The following is a 21,652-nucleotide window of genomic DNA, read 5'->3' as shown; positions in this document are numbered from 1 at the left end:
TTTTTACCTGAGTTTGATACTCATTTTTCATTTTGTCTTTTTCTCAGAATTACAAATATTAGTTTAGCTTTCTTTTGATACCATCATTTAGTTTGCAAACTCTGTGTGCCTTTTTGTTAGATGTGTCTCTTTTTTTTTTTCTTTTTTTTTGAAATTGCTCAGTTGTGTCCGACTCTCTGTGACCCCATGGACTATACAGTCCATGGACTTCTCCAGGCCAGAATACTGGAGTGAGTTGCCTTTCCCTTCTCAAGGGGATCTTCCCAACCCAGGGTTTGAACCCAGGTCTGCGGCATTGCAGGTGGATTCTTTACCAGATAAGACACCAGGGAAGCCCAATATTATTGTTCAATCTTGTCCTTTTAGTGTCAGACTTATTGGTCTGAAAATATGTTTCTTTAAATTTGTGAATGTGGTGGACTTGATTTCAGATTGACAAATTTACAACCCATAATGGGCTTCACTCAGAAGAATAATTTTAAGAGGAGTAGAACTATTTAGAAGACAAAATCTGTAGTGTCACTTTTTAAAAGTTATGACAGCAGATAATTGTTATGAGTACATTTTGCAGCTTTGTTTCTTCAGTTATTGGGTAGTTTATACAAAGTATGAGATAGGAAAAGTGGGCATTTTTTTAACTTAATGATAAAGCGAATCTTTAAAATTTGTGCAGATTAATTGATCGCTTTTTACATTTCTCTTGCCCTGTACTTTTGTTGAAGACTGGAAATGATTCTGATGTAAAAAAAACAAAACAATACAGATCAATGAGTTATAGTATTGTTGAAAAAATATTGGTCATAGAAAATTTAAACTTACACTTGAAAATTCAAACTTTGGAATCATAAACAGAGCTGAGTTTAAATCCTAACTCTGCTGCCTAACAGCTATACTCTTGGACAAATTAAACTTCTCCTGATGCCTCACTTTCCTCATCTGTAAAATTAGAAGAATAGTAATGATAATACCTTCTTTATGAAATAATACAGCACTGGGCCTGATACAAATGCTAATCACCATTTATTGTCATTAGTATTGTTATTCTTTGTATTAAAAAAATAATAAATATGCCCTGTATGTTCCTGGGATTAAAAAAAAAAAGTATAGATAGAAAGTATCATAGACTTCCAGATTATAGAAAATTATTCTGAAAACCTTTAAACATTGGAATCAGTTGAATATACGATAGATTGGCCTAATGTAGATGATTATCATGTAATTTTAATAGGTATTCCTTATATAGACAATTTTAAAGTCATGAGGGTTCCCTCCCAGAAAACCACAGATCATTTAAGTGATAGAAGTGATTGTATTTTTTTCATTAGATACTGCTTTCGCAAAAAATAAAGATGATGGAAAATGGTACTACTTTGATGATAGTAGTGTCTCAACTGCGTCTGAAGACCAGATTGTGGTAAGTATGTCTTTTAATCTTGAAGATCGAGGAATCCATTGTTTTAAAAGGGGCCCATGGAGCACTATAGTCTATATTCTAGCAGTTCTAATAGTTGAGGGACTCATTCTTATTTAAAGATAACATAAAATTGTCCTTTTAAGTGGAGATCTGTCTTCTAAATTTGTCCACTAGCAGAAGCATAAGTTGAACATGAAAACTTTTCTGGTAGTTTTCAACATGAAAACTGGACTTTTCTAATGAAAATATTAAATTCTCCCCTGAACAATAGGCTCAGACATTCTAGACATTGGCTAAAGTCAGAATGCTAAAATAGAAAAATAAAAAACTTTTAAGGGCCTTACCATACCTGAGATATTTAAAGAAAAGTCTTATCCTTTATGACAATTACATATTCAAAGTCTCGAAATGATATAATTAGGTAAAACAAATTACAAAATTTTCAGAATTAACCCTGTGTATTTGTCTGATGTTTTCTGAATAGTAGAAAAATTAGGAAGTTACATCTGCTCACACTTGCATCAGCTTGTCAGCCATAGCTGAAGCAAAAATATTGGCATTTGCTTTGTTTTCTATCAGAGCACATTTTTATTATCAAATATTGATTGACAGTGTTGGTTTAGTTACTAAATCATGTCCAACTCTTATGGACTGTAGCCTGCCAGGCTCCTCATTTTCGAGGCAAGAATACTGGAGTGGGTTGCCATTTCCTTCTCCAGGGGTCTTCCTGACCCAGGGATCAAACTCGTGCCTCCTAAATTATAGATGGTCTCCTGCTCTGCAGGTGGATGCTTTATTGCTGAGCCACCAGGGTAGCCTCTATTAATTGATGAATAGATGACAGGTGACTAATAATGTTCTAAGAAGAAAACTAAGGCTTGCTTGATAAGAATTTATTATTCTATAAATTTTGCCTTTATAAATTTTGCTTATTGATCACAGTATTTACAATGAATGAGAAATGTAGTACTTCCTCATGCAATGATATTTCCTATACAGAGGTTTTCTGTTGATGTGGGGAGCACTGATTGCTTTACTTTATTTCCCAGTTTAAATTATGTATTCCTTGAGGGCAGAGACTAGCTTTTTGTTTTGTTTTAGTTTATAATGCTTTAAAAGTCAGTTTAATAAATTAATAAACTTCTGAGCCCAGTTACTGGCATAGTTTTAATCAGTTATTGTATACATAGATATGAAGTTATTTTGAGTTGTTTATAGATGTTTTATATCTTTATCACCTGTTTGTACACATGATTTATATACATACATATCATTGCTTATCTCCGTATAGCTACAGCAAAGAACAAAAAGAGACTTTTGAAGTCTTAGTATTTTTTAAAATGTGTTTATGCTTAAGTTAACTACATTTTTGTCGTATATTTAGACTTCTAATTTTATATCATATCCCTCATTTTTCAGTTCTATTCTCTTCTTTAGTCTCCCAACCAAAACCCTTAAGTTGCCTACTTCCTCCTTCAAAGTCTATTTGACAACACTGCCTTAATATTGCTTTCAGATAAATATCTTGTTTATATACAGTATGTGAATTTGATGTTACCTTACATTTTAACAGTAATAATTCTTCATTTAGTCAACAAGTGTTTGAATACATTCTATATATAACACTCTATTCTACACAAGGTTGAAAGTGAAAGTGTTAATCGTTTAGTCCTGTAGCTCACCAGGCTCCTCTGTACGTGGGATTTCCCAGGCAACAATATTGGAGTGGGTAGCGGTAGCCATTCCAGTCTCCAGGGTATCTTCCTGACCCAGGGTTCGAACCTGAGTCTCCTGCATTATGGGCAGATTCTTTACCATCTGAGCCACCAGGGAAGCCAAAAAAGACAGCTATCTCTAATGTCAAGAAGCTTACAATCTATAGGTGACAGAGACATGAATTGACAATTGTATATGATAATTACTGTTAAATATCTTGACTGTATAGATTGAGGCAGCTGTCTCAACTAATTGGAGTGTAAGGAAACAGAACCAGTGCAGGGAGTGTTTGATCTGAGTCTGCAAATATGAATAGTGGTAAATTAGACAAAATAACCAAAACCAAAGATATTCTTAGCAAAAAGAACAGTAGTTATGAAAGCAAGGAGATGTGGCAGAATATACCATTTAGCTAAGGGAACAGCAAATAATTTGGTGTTACTGAAACAAAAGACTTGTTAGGAATGTGGAGCAAAAATTAGACTGGGGCTAAACTTGGCACTTAGATCATGAAAGATGAGTTCTTCGTTGTTTTGATCTTTTCTTAAAGTCTGTAAGAAGTATTGGGTGGTTGTTAACTAACAGAAGAACATTATTAAATTTCCATCTTAACATGTCTTGAGAACACTTTAGAAGACAGATTGGAGGGCACCCAGTAGGCTGTCCTGAAATTTAAGCCACAAGATCTTCTAAAGTTAAATCAGTGGTAGTAAGTATATAGACAGGGGAGAATGGATTTGTGAGCTCTTTAATGGATAGAAATACTAGAACTTGATTAAGATGACATGTAAATATAGAGGGGGGAGGGAGATGATGACTCGTACTTTGACATTTACAAAGATAGTGAATAAGAAAATTTGCTGTGAAATTGATACCTGTATAATAGCTCTGTGGAAATTTCCATTAGGTAGTTGGACTAATTGGACTAGAGTTCAGGGGTGAGAACTGGCTTAAGTTATGAATTTGAATTGTCTGTTCTAGGTAGCAGTTAAAACCATAGGTTTGAATGAGTCACCTATGGGAAGATACATATTCAGAAGAGCAGTGAGCTGAGGACTGAAAACATGATTTTTTTTTTTTTTTTTTACTTTAAGTCAGGATTTAATGAGCCCACAGGAAAATCAGAAGAAACTGTAGAGATGAAGCATCTAAGGAAAAGTAGTATAACAGAAGCCAAAAATGCTTTAATGCAGGAGGAGGAGTAAAGCATTAAATGCCACCGAAAGATTGGCTAAAAAAGGCACCCATTTAATTTGTTTATAAGAGGGTTTTGAGCCTGGTGAAAGGCATTTCATTACAGTGGTTGCAGCAATCACATTGATTGAGGAGTGTGCATGAGAGTAAATGATGAATATTAGATTTTCTATAGACCCCAGCCTGGCTGGGAGGAAGAGTAAGAGGTATATGGCAGCTAGAAAAGGAATGGAGAGGAATTTATGAGGGAGAAGACTTAAGTATTTTTTATGCCAAAAAAGTCCAGTAGATAAGAACTCATTAAAGTTACACAGTGATGATTGATGGAGCAGTATCCTTAAGATGGTAAGAAAAGTTGGAATCTAGAACAAATACAGAATGAAGCTATTACTATTAGAAAGACACTTGCTTTGTCCTTAGAGACAAGAGGAAAGAAGGCATAGAATTCTATTTCATGTTAGAGTAAGAAGGTGAATCTGTGATATGGTTGCATTGATTTATCTGTCCAGCTAACTTAGAAGAGAATAAATGTTAAATCCAGTGACCATTCTTCCTTTATAGATAGAAGTCATACTATTGATATAGTTAATAAATTTTAGTAACCTCCATTGACCATGTGTGGTGTTCTTGATTTATGTCCTATCACCAAAATTGGTTATCAGCTAAAAATTCATTCTGTATTTAATGTGATCTTTGAGAATCATAACCATTATAATATTCTTTGTTTGTTTTAACAGTCCAAAGCAGCATATGTACTCTTCTACCAGAGACAAGACACTTTCAGTGGAACTGGCTTTTTCCCCCTTGACCGAGAAACTAAAGGTGCTTCAGCTGCCACAGGCATCCCATTAGAAAGTGATGAAGATAGCAATGATAATGACAATGATATAGAAAACGAGAACTGTATGCACACTAACTAATGAAAGTCCTAGAAGCCATAAAAGAGAGACTTTCCTGCTGGTGGTATCTATTGAAATGATGAAGTTACCCACCACATTAAACAAAAGTCTGAGATGGGGAGTTTCAGATCACTGAATGTAAATCCTTTATCAGATTTTAACTTGTGCAGTACTTGAAGTGAAACACAATGAAAACTTTAACATAAATTGTCTCTTAATACATTTACAGTCTTGTATTTACAAGCTAAATATATATAGGAAATCACAAATAAATCCCTTTTAAGTTTGCTGCTGTTTTGATGAATTACGTTTTCTTTAATTTTTTGGATGTGAGTTAATTGATGACAAATGTTAAATTTGTGGATGTTGGTCATTTATTTTGCTCAGATAATAACTGCAAGAAACCTATGGCTGAACTTAGTTCTTGGATAATCTAGTTCATGTGCATTAGGCTGCCACATATACTACTATGATAATGAGCTGCAGTATCAATGTGGCATAAATACTGCAGTAGTATTCTTGGAAAACCAAATTTCCAAGTCTTTACCTGGAATCAGTGTGGGCCTGTTATAAAACTAAATCATGATACAAGAAGCAGTCTTGAAAAAGTTATTTCCTTTTGTAGTACCATAAAAAAACAGAATGTTATGTTCATCTTACTACTACTGTGGAAACAGGTTCTAGATTTCACACTTCATCGAAAGTCACTTTTCAGTTAAATGTAAGTATTTTTCACTGCTGTTGGGATCTATTCCTTAGATATTCAAATTCTTTTTTACTTACTTTAAATTTAAAATGCATATCTTTAAATCTGGTGTTGGTCCAAAATTAAAATTTTGGCTGTCTGTTTTTCTCTACCCCATTTTTTAGTAATTTGGCAACTTTTAGCTCTCCCAAGTATTGTAATATAAAGACAAATTTAATAGTATTCTGTATCTATAGTAATGATTGCATCAAGCTTAGGTGAGAAATTTTTTTCTGGCCTTTAAATTACTAATGGACAATTGGCTTTAAAGGTAGGTCTGTTAACTTTCTTTGTGTGTTCCTGATGGAATTCACCATAGCCTTACAGCTTTTCTCAGAAGGGAACTTGTTACAAGAGAATTGGCATTGCATGTTCCAGAGTCAGAACCTGTACAGTATATAAAACATACAAACCTTGAAGTTGATTTTAGTTCACCACATTCAAGGATCCAGGATGCCAAAAATATGTGTGAACATTTGAAACATTTTTCATTTGCTGCTTTTTCCCCTTTGATCTAGTTGAAAGAATGTATTGTCAATTGGCATATAATACTGCCTTTAATAGAAAATAAATGCTGGGGCACGTTTCACATATCGACTACCTGAGAAATTGCTATGTGTCCCACTATTAGTAAAGCAAAAAGTATAATGTTCTTCATTTGAACTAATCAAATACAATAGATTATAAATTGTGTATTGTAAATAAAAGTTCACTCTGTGAGTGCACATTTTGGTAAATTATTTATTTATGTTAGCATTTAAACGTGAAAGAAAAATGCATTTAACCAGGATAAATGAGGTATGTTGATCATGGCTTTGCTTTATACCTTAATATTAAAGCTGGTTTTTCATCCTGGTATTTTTAAAGCTGTTTTGCGTTTTTCCTTTTTATCTTTTCCTTTTCTTTATCTTTCTTTCTTTCTTTCTTTCTTTTTTTTTTTTTTTAATGTAAACTAACCTCCTGCATGACAGAGGTTAAAATTTTGTCTGCACTTGAGTTCACTTGAGTTTACATTTGAAATGTGCATGTTTATTTATACAGATTTCAATAAAGCTATTCAAGGCCTTATTTAGTCTTTTATTTCTTACTCTGAATCTTTTAATAAAAGTCCCCTATTTTATGGTCAGTGACCATATGCTCTACTTTTTAGTTATATAGTTAAAAATAGAAAGGAAAACATGTCGTAGTGAGGTAAATCTTCCTGTTAAGGACATGTTTTAAAGTTGACTTTTTCAGTTTAAATATTCATTGAGCAACTGTTTGTATACCAATTAGAGTCTTGAGATTTAGCAGTAAACAATATCCCTGCACCCAGAGAGCTTGCAGGCTTTCTCCTATCTACCAACTAGTAAACTTTATTTCCATTTTTCTGAGGTTTAAAGAAAAGACAATTTTTTTTTATAGCTCTAGACTAGTTTCTACCCTAATTGTGTGTTTTTAAAAAGAAAACGATGTTAATAAAATTACTGAATTTGTCAAAATCAAATGGCATTTTCTGCTGCAAAAAATAAACTCTTAAAAATAGTGCAAAGGGTATTCCATACTCTAAAAGTAGGTATCCGTACGTAGTACAGGGTCATAGGAATATATCCAGTCTAGAATTCTGCTTCTAGCCTAGATACTTGGTAATCATATGACTTTAAATTTAATCTCTCCTGGTCTGTCTCTTCACCTGTAAAATAATGATGATAATAATAATAGCATTTATTCAGCACTTACCAGAGACCAGATACTATATAAAAGTTAGATGTTTTATCTCATATAATTCCCCAATAGCTATGAGGTAGGGACATCAATCCTCCCCATTTCTCATATGGAGAAACAAGGATACAAAGCAGTTCACACAGTTGCTATGTGGTGGATATTATGCGATGGCCAATATTCTATCCTCAGATGTATGTACTACCTCCCACTAGATTTAGTGTCTGACTCACAGGATTGTTTGGAGCTCAAACAAGATAATGTGTTTTACAGAAAGTGCTTTGTAAACTGTGTAGTATACTCACTACTGATTTTTTCAGTCTACATAGAAAGTCATCTTGAAGTCTTATAACTTTGCTCCCAAAAGTATCTTCAGGTGACTATTTGAGAATTGAATAAGAAAAATAGCAGCTGGAATATGGACTCACCATTCCCCTTTGAAATTAACTTCATTCAACTCACATACATTTATTACAATTTTAATTAAATTTTAAATATTAATATAATGACTTTTCCCAAATGCAACCCTGATTCTCAGGACTTTTTTCATTCACCTGTGACTTGGTTTTAATTAATGTCTGTGAAAAAGCTGTAGCCTGATGCTTTACTTAAATCTCTTGCTTTCTCTTATAATCTGTGTTCTTTTAGTGGTCCTATATTTGTCCTTGCTTTTCCAGCAACTAGATACAAAGCCACACAAAACATTGATTGGGGCATGAAAAAAATTAGTTAAAGGCCAAAACCATTGATACAGTATAAGGCAGTACTTTTTCACCGGTTAATTTCCGAGGTGGGGACATCTTATGAGAAATAAGCCTGGAGACTAAGATAAAGACCTGTAGTCTCCTTCAGTGGCTTACAAAAGTGGGGAAAAGGGGAGGGTTTCTAGGGGTGGGGAGCATGCTAGTAGGAACCTTTTATCCTAGAGAATGTACTGTTTCTTGACAGTATCACTGGGGCATGGTGATAATAAGAAGTAAGTCAACTTTTAGTCTGTTTTACTCTCTTTAAGTATTTGCAGACAATCCATTTCATTACTGCCTGCTTCCTATCCTCCCTACTTGTATGTATGCTTCTGATCTTTGCTTGTGCGGTATAGATGAGCATGTTCTCTCCAGGTTAATGTTTAAAAATGTGGAAGATTCTTGTATAGTAGGAAGGAAACAGAAGTCTTTAAATTCTCAGAAGGAAAGGAAAATAAATTTCTACATGATTTAATAACATGATAAAATAAATTTTATTTCTGAAGCCAAAGAAAAATAGTGAAAATCTTTGTTCATATTTTCTACTCTACAATAAAATAATTATTAAAATTTTATTTGAAACAGCTTCTCTTGAAAAAATACTTATGTTCATAACTCACAAGTACTTTTTTTTTAAGTGCCAGAGGATAAAGAAAGGGAGAAAGAGAGTGTATTTATATTCTTGCTGACTAATACATTAAGTTGCAGAGCTGTATACTCTATGGTTTCATTATCAGATTTTTTAAAAATAAATATGCATAATTTTTCTCATAAACATTCTAAGTTTGGGGCATTTTAATTCAATATGTATGTTTATGTTTAATTCTTATTTACTGCATATTAAAGCAAAAGAATTTTGAAGTAGCTCAGATAACACTTATTTAAAACTGGATTAAGTATATTCAAATTTTTATGTACATAGAGTAGGTTTTTAAATATTAGAATTGGAAAGATAAAGTGTTTATGGTAAGAATTCAGATATTAATCAAGCTTTATTTGAACTGATGATGGGGTAAAGAATTTTTAAATGGATATAAAACAGACAGTACAAAAATTATTTTTGGCAAATATATGCATTGGGAAACATATTCACCGTACATCATACCTTGGTCTAATTATAACCTGCTCTACCTTGGGAAGCCTGGAAATTGCCAAGATAGTGAAAGGAAAAGACTGAGTTATTAAGGGAATCTAGAAAGGGGAGAAATCATTCAGGGAAAATCAAGAGTTGACATAATGTTGTGATCTAGAGTCTTAAAGGATAGTTAGAAAAAATCAGCCAAATGGACTTGGATTTTTTTCCCTAGAAATGCATGTTAAACATGATTATACAAAGCAGCTAAAAATACAGCTATCTCTTTGGAAATTGTTCTTTTAAATGGAAATGCTGTAAAAAAAAATAAGATTGCACATTTTCAATATGCACAAAATCAAATATTTTAAATGTTTAAATTGTTTTGGTAATTAACTGTTCATCTGTAGAAAATCATGGTTGAAGTTGGTGCTCACTTGCTCAAAGTTTTCCCTCATATCAGGAACTTATAGCTTGTTTTATATAGTTTGATGAAACAAAATAGTTTCATTTGCTGTGACTTTCAAGTCCGTTGCTAGCTGGAGTTAAATCTACATACATAAAAGTAAAACAATAAATATGGAAACATCCCAACAGTCTTTTCCCATAATGTGTATTCTTCCATTTTTCTCGGTAGTGACAAATTCTTTACATTTCCCAAACTGTTGTTTTAAGCCTTGACTATGACTTTGTTTTTTAACTAATAGTTAAAACCTTGCAGGGTTTTGAAACTCTATAACATCTCAAATGAAGTTTCTTATTAAAACGTATTTTGCTTTTCTTTTAGAATTTCTGAAGGAATATTGTAGGTTAACAAGCATTGTAGCTCCTCATTCCTCCTCTGCTCATTCACTGTTAGGTATGCTAGGTTTTGGATAGTTCAGACTCGTACTAGAGTGTTCTGCTTATTCCGGCCTTACATGTATGCCTTCACTCCTTCATCTGGCCTGCTTTCTTCTCACCTTGAGTTCTTTCTGTAATGAAAGTGAAAAGTGTTAATCACTCAGTCGTGTCCGACTCTGTGACCCCATGGACCGCAGGCCACCAGGCTCCTCTGTCCATGGAATTCTCCAGCCAAGAATACTGGAGTGGGTAAGTAGCGATGTATTTCATTGTCTCTAGTGAAAAATGTATTCATTTTTCTTTCATTTTCTCATATCACTAGAGAATATTCATACCTATATTCATATCTTTTCATTATATGAAGTGGGCAACTTTTAAACTCCCTTGAGTTCATAAGAATTAATCCCATCATGACCTTTTAACTCATTTCCTAAAGAAGTTTTAGATGTTCGGACATTGTTCATTCTCTGAGCTCCCTGATACCTGTAGTGAATTATCGGTGTTCTGAAAACTCTTCAAGACAAAACATCCTACAAGCATCTAGGGTAGGGATTTTAGGGATTGCCCTCATTTAATAAAACCAATTGGGGGCAGGAGGAGAAGGGAACGACAGAGGATGAGATGGCTGGATGACATCACCGACTCGATGGACATGAATCTGAGTGAACTCTGGGAGTTGGCGATGGACAGGGAGGCCTGGCATGCTGTGATTCATGGGGTCGCAAAGAGTCGGACACGACTGAGTGACTGAACTGAACTGATAGAGAAATAGATAGTCCTTTTTTTAAAATTAGAAGAATGCCTATAGGATTCAAATATTGAGTGACTAGGAAGATAAAACTCAATTTATAGAACAGTTACATTCAATTTTGTACCATATATCTATTGTGTGAGTTGAGGTAATATTGCGAATTAAAATAGTAACCAATAATCACAGATACTTGGCTATGATGTTTGTTGGGAGACAGTGTAGAAAACATTCTGTATTTAGAACCATTCACCACAGCTGACTCTAAAGTCATTAGTTCTCAACCATAAAATAATAGTTTCTTGTAGCAATTAATGGATATAAAGGTATAAACTTTGAGATTTTGCAGAATAAGGCAATATTTTCTATTATGGGCAACTAGAATGCTCTGTCATTGCTCATGAAAGACTTCTTCAATGGAAGGCATAAATCCAACTTTTGAAGTCATTGTTACTTATTTTTAGCAAAAGAATAGTAGGATGGGTCAAATTAATATTTGTTTTTTCCTTTTTTTTTTTTTTTAATGTTCTCCTAACTCCTCTAAAAAGACTTGGAGCAGAAGTCTTAGTGTGATGGTAAGCTTGAAGATTAAAATTTCATTGTGGATACTAGAATCCAGTTACATACTAACCAGTAGGATTTTTAAAGCTACTTATGAGCATAACCATTTTACAATAGAACATTTTTCTCTGCCTTCAGCAGTCATGGATTATGTTGTCTTTTTTCCTCAATTTAATTAGTATCTAAAATCATTTGAGTAAAGATAATCAAACTCCAATAGTTGTGACTTTTATTGCTCAGATATATTTATGTACAATTAAAAATAATTTAACCAGTATTAAGTAACTCTGCATGTCATGGCAGACTAAGATACAGCATCTCCTTGTTTGAAAATATAAATGTACAGTCAGATCCACTCACCAGAATTATGTTTTCTGGTCACCAGTCCCTTCCTACTCCAGTCCATTCTCTATTCTGCTCCCAGAGTGAGCCCATTAAAAAAAAAGCCAGATTCTGTTCCTCTCTTCAGCCTAAAGTCCTCCAAACTGTCTATGAATAAGAGAGGGGTTTGGAAAATAGACTCAGGAGTTTAATCACTTGTGTTTTGGGCCTACCACTTTTCTGTAAGTCTTGTTACCTCTCTGATTCTCAATTTACAAAGTAGAGCAGAATTTCCATCTAGGAGTGCTCGGGAGGATCAGTTTGGTTAGAGGGAAGTGTGAGATTTTAAAACTGCGTGTTTGCTTAGCAAGCGCATGGCTTTTCTTGGAATGTAGTTTACTGTGGTAGAGGGCTATGAATAGTTATTTGTGAGGAAACCAAACTCATCTCCCTGAACCATCCACTCTTGGCACTGAATATTACCCTTAGTTCAGTTCAGTCACTCAGTTGTGTCCCAACTCTGCGACCCCATGGACCCCAGCACGGCAGGCCTCCCTGTCCATCACCAACTCCCGGAGTTTACTCAAACTCATGTCCATCGAGTCTGTGACGCTGTCCAACCATCTCATCCTCTGTCGTCCCCTTCTCCTCCCATCTTCAATCTTTCCCTGCATCAGGGTCTTTTCCAATGAGTGAGTTCTCATCAGGTGGCCAAAGTATTGGAGTTTCAGCGTCAGCATCAGTCCTTCCAATGAATATTCAGGACTGATTTCCTTTAGGTCGGACTGGTTGGATCTCCTTGCAGTCCAAGGGACTCTCAAGAGTCTTCTCCAACACCATAGTTCAAAAGCATCAATTCTTTGGTGCTCAGCTTTCTTTATAGTCCAACTCTCACATTCCATACATGACTACTGGAAAAACAGTAGCCTTGACTAGATGGACCTTTGTTGGTGAAGTAATGTCTCTGCTTTTTAATATGCTGTCTAGGTTGGTCATAACTTTTCTTCCAAGGAATAAGCGTCTTTTAATTTCATGGCTGTAGTCACCATCTGCAGTGATTTTGGAGCCCCCCAAAATAAGGTCTGTCACTGAATATTACCCTACATTTTAGAATAATTGTGAAGCATAAATTGTGTCTTGATCATTATGAATAATGCAGCAGATATTACTAAAAAAGTACACCCATGTGTGGGAATGATTTTTCTCTCTTTACAAATGAACATAGTCATCCCTATTCATTATCGTTCACACTCAAGTTCCAATAAGCTTTCTTTAGCAATAGAACAAGGAGGGTAACAGTTTGTCCACCCAGATTGCCTATTCAGTGGAAAATACTGAGAACTAGCCCTTATCCAACCCCTCACCTTCCCTGAGACATACACAATTTGACAGCTCTGGGCTTTCCCACATACTGTTCTGCTTAATGGTCTGCTTTATCTCCTACCTGGCAAACTCCTACATACCTTCAGGACCGATCGCAATGTACATTGCTTGCTCTTCCTGACACATTGTCACCATAAGCTGTACATATCTCTCATCCCCCATTAGACTGAAATAATTTGATGGTAGAGTTGTTCATAGATGCTAAGATGGTGTTCGATATAGTATGTGTTCCTAAATGTGGTAATTGTTAAATGAAGGATTTGCCTCAATATCTGAAATATAACTGTTACTATGATTTTGTTTTATCCCTGATATCCCTAATGAGTACGTATTTTAAAAGCTTTCAAAGTAAATTTGCCTTATGAATGTGCATTAAATGCATGTTTAAAATACAGTAGCATTCTAAGTTCAGCATTATTAAAAACAAATTAAGTATTAATTTTAGGCTATTCAAAATTAAATGTGAAGAATAGCAACACTTCATTTTTATTTTCTAAAGACATTTTATTGTAAAGAAATCTGTTTTCTAACCTGATCTCCATGACAAAGTAGCCATTCTGTGACTAAGTTAATTAGCCTCCTAATCTAGTATCACATGTGCAACATTCTAAAGTCTGCTTTCCCTTAAGATTGTCCATTTTTCTTGAATCTAAGGTTTTCCAGGAGAATTAACAGCTACCAGAACTAAGATCTAGATCCTTTTTGCCTCTGCATTGACCAACAAACTAGTCACCAAGTTTGTCTTCTCTGAAAAAGGTCTCAGAGTTATTAAATTGTAATGAGAGTTTACCTACTAATGGCTTCCAAGCAGCCTGTAAAGCTGTACTTGTCCCTAAATCACATGCAACCACATTGAAAGAGTAAAGATGCTGTTTGGTTGGAATATACAAAGGTATACAAATTGCTAATTTGAAAGGACGTGAAACAGTCCATAGTTTTCAGATTTGAATTTCCATTTTAAAAGACTTCACTTTTGAGGCAAAAAGGGTCTTATTGATGGCCAAGGGTAAGACTCAATTTCTTAACACGGTAAGTTAATTTTGAAAACAAAAAGAGCCAAATTTAAGAGACGAGGACAGAAGATAGTTTTGATTGGAAAAAAGAAATTTTGTGGTGGTTTTTTTTTCTTTCATGAGTGGTTTAAGCTGTACAAGTATTTTCATGGACAGACCTCTCAAAATTCACTTTGAACAACTAGGTATACTTGGAACATTCTGAATCTGCTGCTATCTTTAAAAAGGCACATGAATGATAACTGTATAATGACACCAATTGTAATTGAATAAAAATAAAATAATAGCCCAACCAGAGTTACTTGTATATATAATCCACTAACAAATTTTTAAACCCTCAATGATTAGACCCAGAAGGAAAATGGAATTGCTTAACTTGTTCAGAATCTGCTTTCTGAAATACATGATAAATCATTTAATTGATATTCTAAAAATGAGTAATATAGAAGTATTTGAGGCTCGCCGTGAGTGATGCTAAGACCAGGTGTTTGGCACTTTGGCACTAGTGAAGTTGGTGTAACTCTGGAAACCACTTTCACGCTGCAGTTATTAGCAAATACAGAACTGAGCTTCAGAATTCAGTGGAGTTCTAACAGCCCTTTTTGCCCTCAGAGGCAATGTAAAACCAGGGCAGAGAGAAGACAAGACCTTATCTTTCGTGCTAGTTACGTCTACCTCTCCTGTCACTGGACCCACTTATTGTTTCCAGATTCTGAAACACTCACTTCAGGTTTTTATGCCTGTTTGTTTCTATCCTTACACTTAGCTGGTATCTCTGTAAACTTGAATTTTTACCTAGTCATCCTTCTATAACTACTGTTTCCACAGCTACATTGGATTTCCAAGGGCATGGCTTGTCCGTTCAGACTCTGATATTTGCTCATATTGTGGAGTTTTGATTTGGTTTTTCATGATGTAATGTTGGGATTTACCCCTAAAATCAAGTTTATGTTTTGTCTTCTCTATTTTGGCTAAGGCACATTTTCTCGGATTCTTTAAATCTGCCCATAGAAAACCCATAATAAAACTATAATATACTCCCTGTAACTAGACTATCTGTCTAGTCAAGGCTATGGTTTTTCCAGTGGTCATGTGTAGATGTGAGAGTTGGACTGTGAAGAAAGCTGAGCACCGAAGAATTGATGCCTTTGAACTGTGGTGTTGGAGAAGATTTTTGAGAGTCCCTTGGACTGCAAGAAGATCCAACCAGTCCATTCTGAAGGAGATCAGCCCTGGGATTTCTTTGGAAGGAATGATGCTAAAACTGAAACTCCAGTACTTTGGCCACCTCATGTGAAGAGTTGACTCATTGGAAAAGACTCTGATGTTGGGAGGGATTGGGGACAGGAGGAGAAGGGGATGACAGAGGATGAGATGGCTGGATGGCATCACTGACTCGATGGACGTGAGTCTGAGTGAACTCCGGGAGTTGGTGATGGACAGGGAGGCCTGGTGTGCTGTGATTCATGGGGTCGCAAAGAGTCGGACATGACTGAGCGACTGAACTGAACTGAATTGAACTAGACTGTTAACTTCAAGAATCAGGGATGTTCTTCTGTAGTAAATATTCTGTGGATATATTTCTGCAATTGTCATATTGTTGTTTTCATATAATTTCAAATACAGAAAAATGAAGTTCTTGGGGGAAAGTCTGGATCAAAATAATTTGATGGAAAATGAGTATATTAGTTTAAACAATGGGAAATACATTCCAAGAATATTCATGAAAATGTTTATTTCATTTGCCTTGCTGAGGCCTTGTCATTGTTAGGTTGCCTCCATATGTTATAAAATAGAAAATAACATGTATCTTGCACAATTACTAGAAATTAAACAGGAAAGTATAAACTCATGGTAAACAGATCCAAAAATAGCCCAAATGTTAGAATTGGTAAACAAGGACTTTAATAAATACATTAAAGAGTCCACAGGAAAAGACAGTGAATAAGAAATAGGGAATGTCAGGGAATATATATGAAAACTATATGAAATAACCAAATGTAAAAATTGAAAGAATATAATAACTGAAATTAAAAATGTATTAATTTGATGGGATTAATGCAGAACACAACTTAGAGCCAGGGATTTCCCTGATTGTCAAGTGGTTAAGGCTCCAGGCTTCCACTGCAGGGGTCACAGGTTCAGTCCCTGGCTAGGGAACTAAGATTACGTGCATGCCATGTGGCATGGCCAAAAGTTAAATAAATCCAGAAATTATCTAAAATAAAGCATAGAGATTTTTTTTCCTAAAGTAACAGGGACACGACCTGCGAGAGAGAACCAAACTGAAGCATGGAGTAGAAAAAAGAATTGAAAACAGATGACTGAAGTTTTCCCAAATTTGACCAAAGAAATCAATGTGGAAAATCCAGTGTATCCCAAGCAGAACAAAAAGAAGAGAAAACCACATCCATTCCCTTAATTGTCAAATTAGTAAAAATCCATGATAAATTAATTCTCAAAAGTAGCCATTGTGGGGTGGGAGGGAGTTGTTAAACATTGCTACAAGTAACATGACATTGACATTTCATTAAAAGCAACAAAGGCCAGGAGAAAACGGAATGACATCTTTGAAGTGTGTGGTGGGAGAGTGGGGATTGTCAAATTTAGGATTGATACACAAGTAAATATCTTTCAAAACTGAAGGCAAATTACACATTTTGAGATTAAAGACAATTTGTCTATCAGTAACCCATACTACAAAAATGCTGAGGGACATGCCGGAAGAATTTCCAGATGGAAATTCAGATTTATGGGAAGGAATAAAAACTCTGGAAATGGTGAGTAGAGCATGTGGATAACTAGAAATTTTTTTCTTTCTTAGAAAAAATCAAATGGTTGTTCGAAACTGATGAAAATGTACTGTGGTATTTGTAATGTGTGAATAAAACATACTACATTAGATAAAGAGGGTAAATTAAAATTATACTGTTATAACGTTCTTATATGTGAATTAATATAATACGAATGCAAAAGATCATGGTATATTTAGCTCAGTCGTGTCTGACTCTTTGCAACCCCCGTGGACTGTAGCCTAACAGGCTCCTCCCTCCATGGGATTTTCCAGGCAAGAGTACTGGAATGGATTGCCATTTCCTTCTGCAATATTTAGAGCAGCCACACACACACACAACGAACAAAAGAGGCATAACTGAAAATCAATGGAAGAGATAAAATGTAATAATAATATTAATGTCACCCCTCCCCAACAAACCCAAAAAGTAAAGGCAGGAAAGAAGGGAAAAGGAACAATAGAAAGAGCAAATGGTAAACAAAGGAAAGTGGTAGATTTAAATGCAACCATTTTAATAAGTTAAATGTACTAAATTCTGGATAAGGCTGAAGTAAAGATGCAACATATGCTTTTTCCAACAGTCACAATTTAAATATAAAGACCAAACAAGTCATAAGTAAAAAGATGGAAAATTATACACCCAGGCATAGGAAATTTAGTGTGGCTGTATTAAAATAAGATGGTTGACACTTATGGAACACTACACACAACAAATACGCAAGAAATAGTCTCTAAGGCAAAACTGCTGTTTAGTCGTTAAGTCGTGTCTAACTTTTGTGACCCATAGACTGTAGGCCACCAGGCTCCTCTATCCAAAGGATTTCCCAGGCAAGAATACTAGAGTGGGTTGCCATTTCCTTCTCCAGGGAATCTTCCTGAGCCAGGGATCAAACCTGCATCTCCTGCAGATGGGTTCTTTACCACTGTGCCACCAGGGAGGCCCCTAAGACAAAATGCTGGTCCATAAATAAGTTTTAGCAAATTGCAAATGATTGACATCATACAAATATGCTCTTGTACCCCCAAATAATTAAATTTGAAATATGTCAGCCCCCCTGTATCCACTGGTTTACAATGGCACATTCCAGATCCAAAATATTTGAAACAAAATTTCAGAAAGTTTCAAAAAGTAAAACCTGAATTTGCTGGATGCTGGCAAGTATTTATATAGCATTTACATTGGATTAGGTATTGGCTCAGATGATAAAAAGAATCTGCCTGCAATGCAGGAGACCCAGGTTTGATCCCTGGGTCAGGAAGATTCCCCTGGAGAAGGGAATGGCAACCCACTCCAGTACTCTTGGTCCGGAGAATTCCATGGACTGAGGAGCCTGGTGTGTTTTAGTCCATGGGGTCACAAAGGGTCGAACACGACTGAGTTACTAACACTTTCACTTCACTTTCAGGTATTATAAGTGATCTAGAGATGATTTAAAGTATACGGAAGTATGTGCAAAGGCTATATGCAAATACTACACGATTTTATATAAGGGACTTGATTATGCATGAGTTTTAGTATCTGGGATGGGAGGTCCTGAAACCAATCCCCAGCAGTTACCAAGGGATGATTGTAAATAACAAGATATTTAGAAACTTAACCTGGGTCAAGGAAGAAAGTCACATGAAAATTTAGGGGTTAAGCTAAAAACATAAAAATTATGTTTATACTATGTTGTAATCTGTTAAGTGTGCTATATTTAGCACTTTGTCTAAAAAAATAACGTATATAATTGCTAAAAAATTCTGTCATTGGAGCCTTTAGCATGTCCTGATCTTTTTGCAATGGTAACGTCAAAGATCACAGGTCACCATAACAAATACAACAATAATGAAAAACTTTGAAGTGTTGTGAGAATTACCAAAATGTAATTACCAAAGACACAAAGTGAGCAAATGTTATTGGGAAAATGATACCAATAAACTTGCTTAATGAAGGGTTATCACAAATCTTCCATTTGTCAAAAAACAAAAAATGGAATATCTAGAAGATACAGTAAAGCAAAGTGCAGTGAAATGAGATATGCCTGCAGTAAATCAGCAAGACTGATTGTATTAGTTTGCTAGGGCTTCCATAACAAAATACCACAGAGTAGGTGGCCTAAACAACATAGGTTTATTTTCTCATGGTTCTGGAGACTGGAAGTACAATATCAAGGTGCAGGTAGACTAAGGCCTTTCTCCTTGGCATGCACATAGCCACCTCCTTACGTTTTCTTCACATGGCCATCATGCAGTATATCCCTGGTGTCTCCCTTTGTGTTCTAATTTTATAAAGACACCAGTAATAATTGGATTCAGTTCAGTTCAGTGGCTCAGTCGTGTCCAACTCTTTGCATCCCCATGGACTGCAGCACGCTAGGCCTCCCTGTCCATCACAACTCCCGGAGTTTACTCAAACTCACGTTGAGTTGGTGATGCCATCCAACCACCTAATCCTCTGTCATCCCCTTCTCCTACCACCTTCCATCTTTCCCAGCACAAGGGTCTTTTTGAATGAGTCAGTTCTTTGCATCAGGTAGCCAAAGTATTGGAGTTTCAGCTTCAGTATCAATCCTTCCAATGAATATCCAGGACTGATTTCCTATAGAATGTACTGGTTGGATCTCCTTGCAGTCCAAGGGACTCTCAAGCTCTTCACCAACACCACAGTTCAGAAGCATCAATTCTTCGGTGCTCAGCTTTCTTTATAGTTCAACTCTCACATCCATACATGACTACTGGAAAAACCATAGCTTTGACTAGACGGACCTTTGTTGGCAAAGTAATGTCTCTGCTTTTTAATATGTTACCTAGGTTGGTCATAATTTTTCTTCCAAGGAGCAAGCATCTTTAAATTTCATGACTCCAGTCACCATCTGCAGTGATTTTGGAGCCCAAAAAAATAAAGTCTGTCACTGTTTCCACTGTTTCCCCATCTATTTCCCATGAAGTGATGGGACCAGATGCCATGATCTTAGTTTTCTGTATGTTGAGTTTTAAGCCAACTTTTTCACTCTCCTCTTTTACTTTCATCAAGGGGTTCTTTAGTTCTTCTTCGCTTTCTGCCATAAAGGTGGTGTCATCTGCATATCTGAGGTTATTGATATTTCTCCTGGCAATCTTGATTCCAGCTTGTGCTTTATCCAACCCAGAGTTTCTCATGATGTGCTCTGCATATAAGTTAAATAAGCAGGGTGACAGTATACAGCCTTGAAGTACTCCTTTCCCTATTTGAAACCAGTCTGTTGTTCCATGTCCAACTCTAGCTGTTGCTTCCTGACCTGCATACAGATTTCTCAAGAGGCAGATCAGGTGGCCTGGTATTCCCATCTCTTTAAGAATTTTCCAGAGTTTGTTGTGGTCCACACAGTCAAAGGCTTTGCCATAGTCAATAAAGCAGAAGTAGATGTTTTTCTGGAACTCTTTTGCTTTTTTGATGATCCAACAGATGCTGGCAATTTGATCTCTGGTTCCTCTGCCTTTTCTAAATCCAGCTTGAACATCTGGAAGTTCACAATTCATGTACTGTTGAAGCCTGGCTTGGAGAATTTTGAGCATTCCTTTACTAGCTTGTGAGATGAGTGCAATTGTGTAGTAGTTTGAGCATTCTTTGGCATTGCCTTTCTTCGTATTTCTTTGTATTTTATTTCTCTGTATAAGCAATGAAAATTGGAAAAGTACCATTTGTAAAATTATCAAGCATAAACCTGAGAAAAATGTGCCAAATCTATATGTCAAAAATTATAAAACACTGATGATCTGTGACCCAATTAAATGATTATATTATATTTATGGATATATTAATACTGTTAACCTATCAGTTTTATTCTAAGAGATCTATGGAATCTACACAATCTCAGTAAAAAATCCAGCAAAACTTTTTGTAGAAATTGACAAGATCACTATAAGAGTTTATATAGAACATCAAAGGAGATAGCCTAAGAAATTTTGAGTAAGAACAAAGTTGGAGGAGTCACATAACCTGATTGTAAAACTTACTATAAAACTACAATAATCAGAAAGTGCAAATGTTGGTGAAAGGTGGACATAAAGATCAGTGGGACAGAATATAATCCAGAAATAGACCTATAAATATAGGATCAATTGACATTTTGCATAATATTAATAGCAATTCAGTGCAGAACAGATTGTCATTTTAGCAGTGATGGAACATTGCAAAATAGCTAACTCCAACCCATAACTTATGCAAAAATTAACTCAAAATGGATCATAGTTCAAAACGCAAAAATCTAAAACTATAAACTGGGGGAAAAAACAGGAGAAAATCTTTTTGACTGTGGGTTAGGCAAAGATATCATAGTTATGACACCTAATACATGATACAAATTGAAAAGTGATAAAGTAGACTTTAATAAAATTGCAAAACTCTTGTTCTGCAGAAGACACTGTTAAAGAATGAAAAGGCAATCCACAGACTGGTAGGAAAATCTTTGCAACTGAGTATATCCAGTAAAAAAAAATTGTATCCAAAATATAATTCAAAACTCAACAGTAAGGAAACAACT

The 21,652-nt window shown here is 35.3% G+C and overlaps 1 protein-coding gene across 9 annotated transcripts in view; it reads left to right on the top strand.

Annotated features, from left to right (window-relative positions):
* USP15 (ubiquitin specific peptidase 15) overlaps positions 1–5,527 on the top strand; it is a 134,946-nt gene extending 129,419 nt beyond the window's left edge. For all 9 annotated transcript variants that reach the window (XM_061416619.1, XM_061416618.1, XM_061416621.1 and 6 more), the window contains 2 exons: positions 1,326–1,414; positions 5,062–5,527. In XM_061416619.1, the coding sequence (XP_061272603.1) occupies positions 1,326–1,414; positions 5,062–5,244 (272 nt within the window). In that variant the 3' untranslated portion in view covers positions 5,245–5,527. The remainder of the gene's footprint in view (positions 1–1,325; positions 1,415–5,061) is intronic.
* Positions 5,528–21,652: the final 16,125 nt, after the last annotated feature.

The sequence above is a fragment of the Bos javanicus genome, chromosome 5 (assembly GCF_032452875.1).
Source record: "Bos javanicus breed banteng chromosome 5, ARS-OSU_banteng_1.0, whole genome shotgun sequence".
Lineage (NCBI taxonomy): Eukaryota > Metazoa > Chordata > Mammalia > Artiodactyla > Bovidae > Bos > Bos javanicus.
This window is presented reverse-complemented; position numbering and strand designations above follow the sequence as displayed.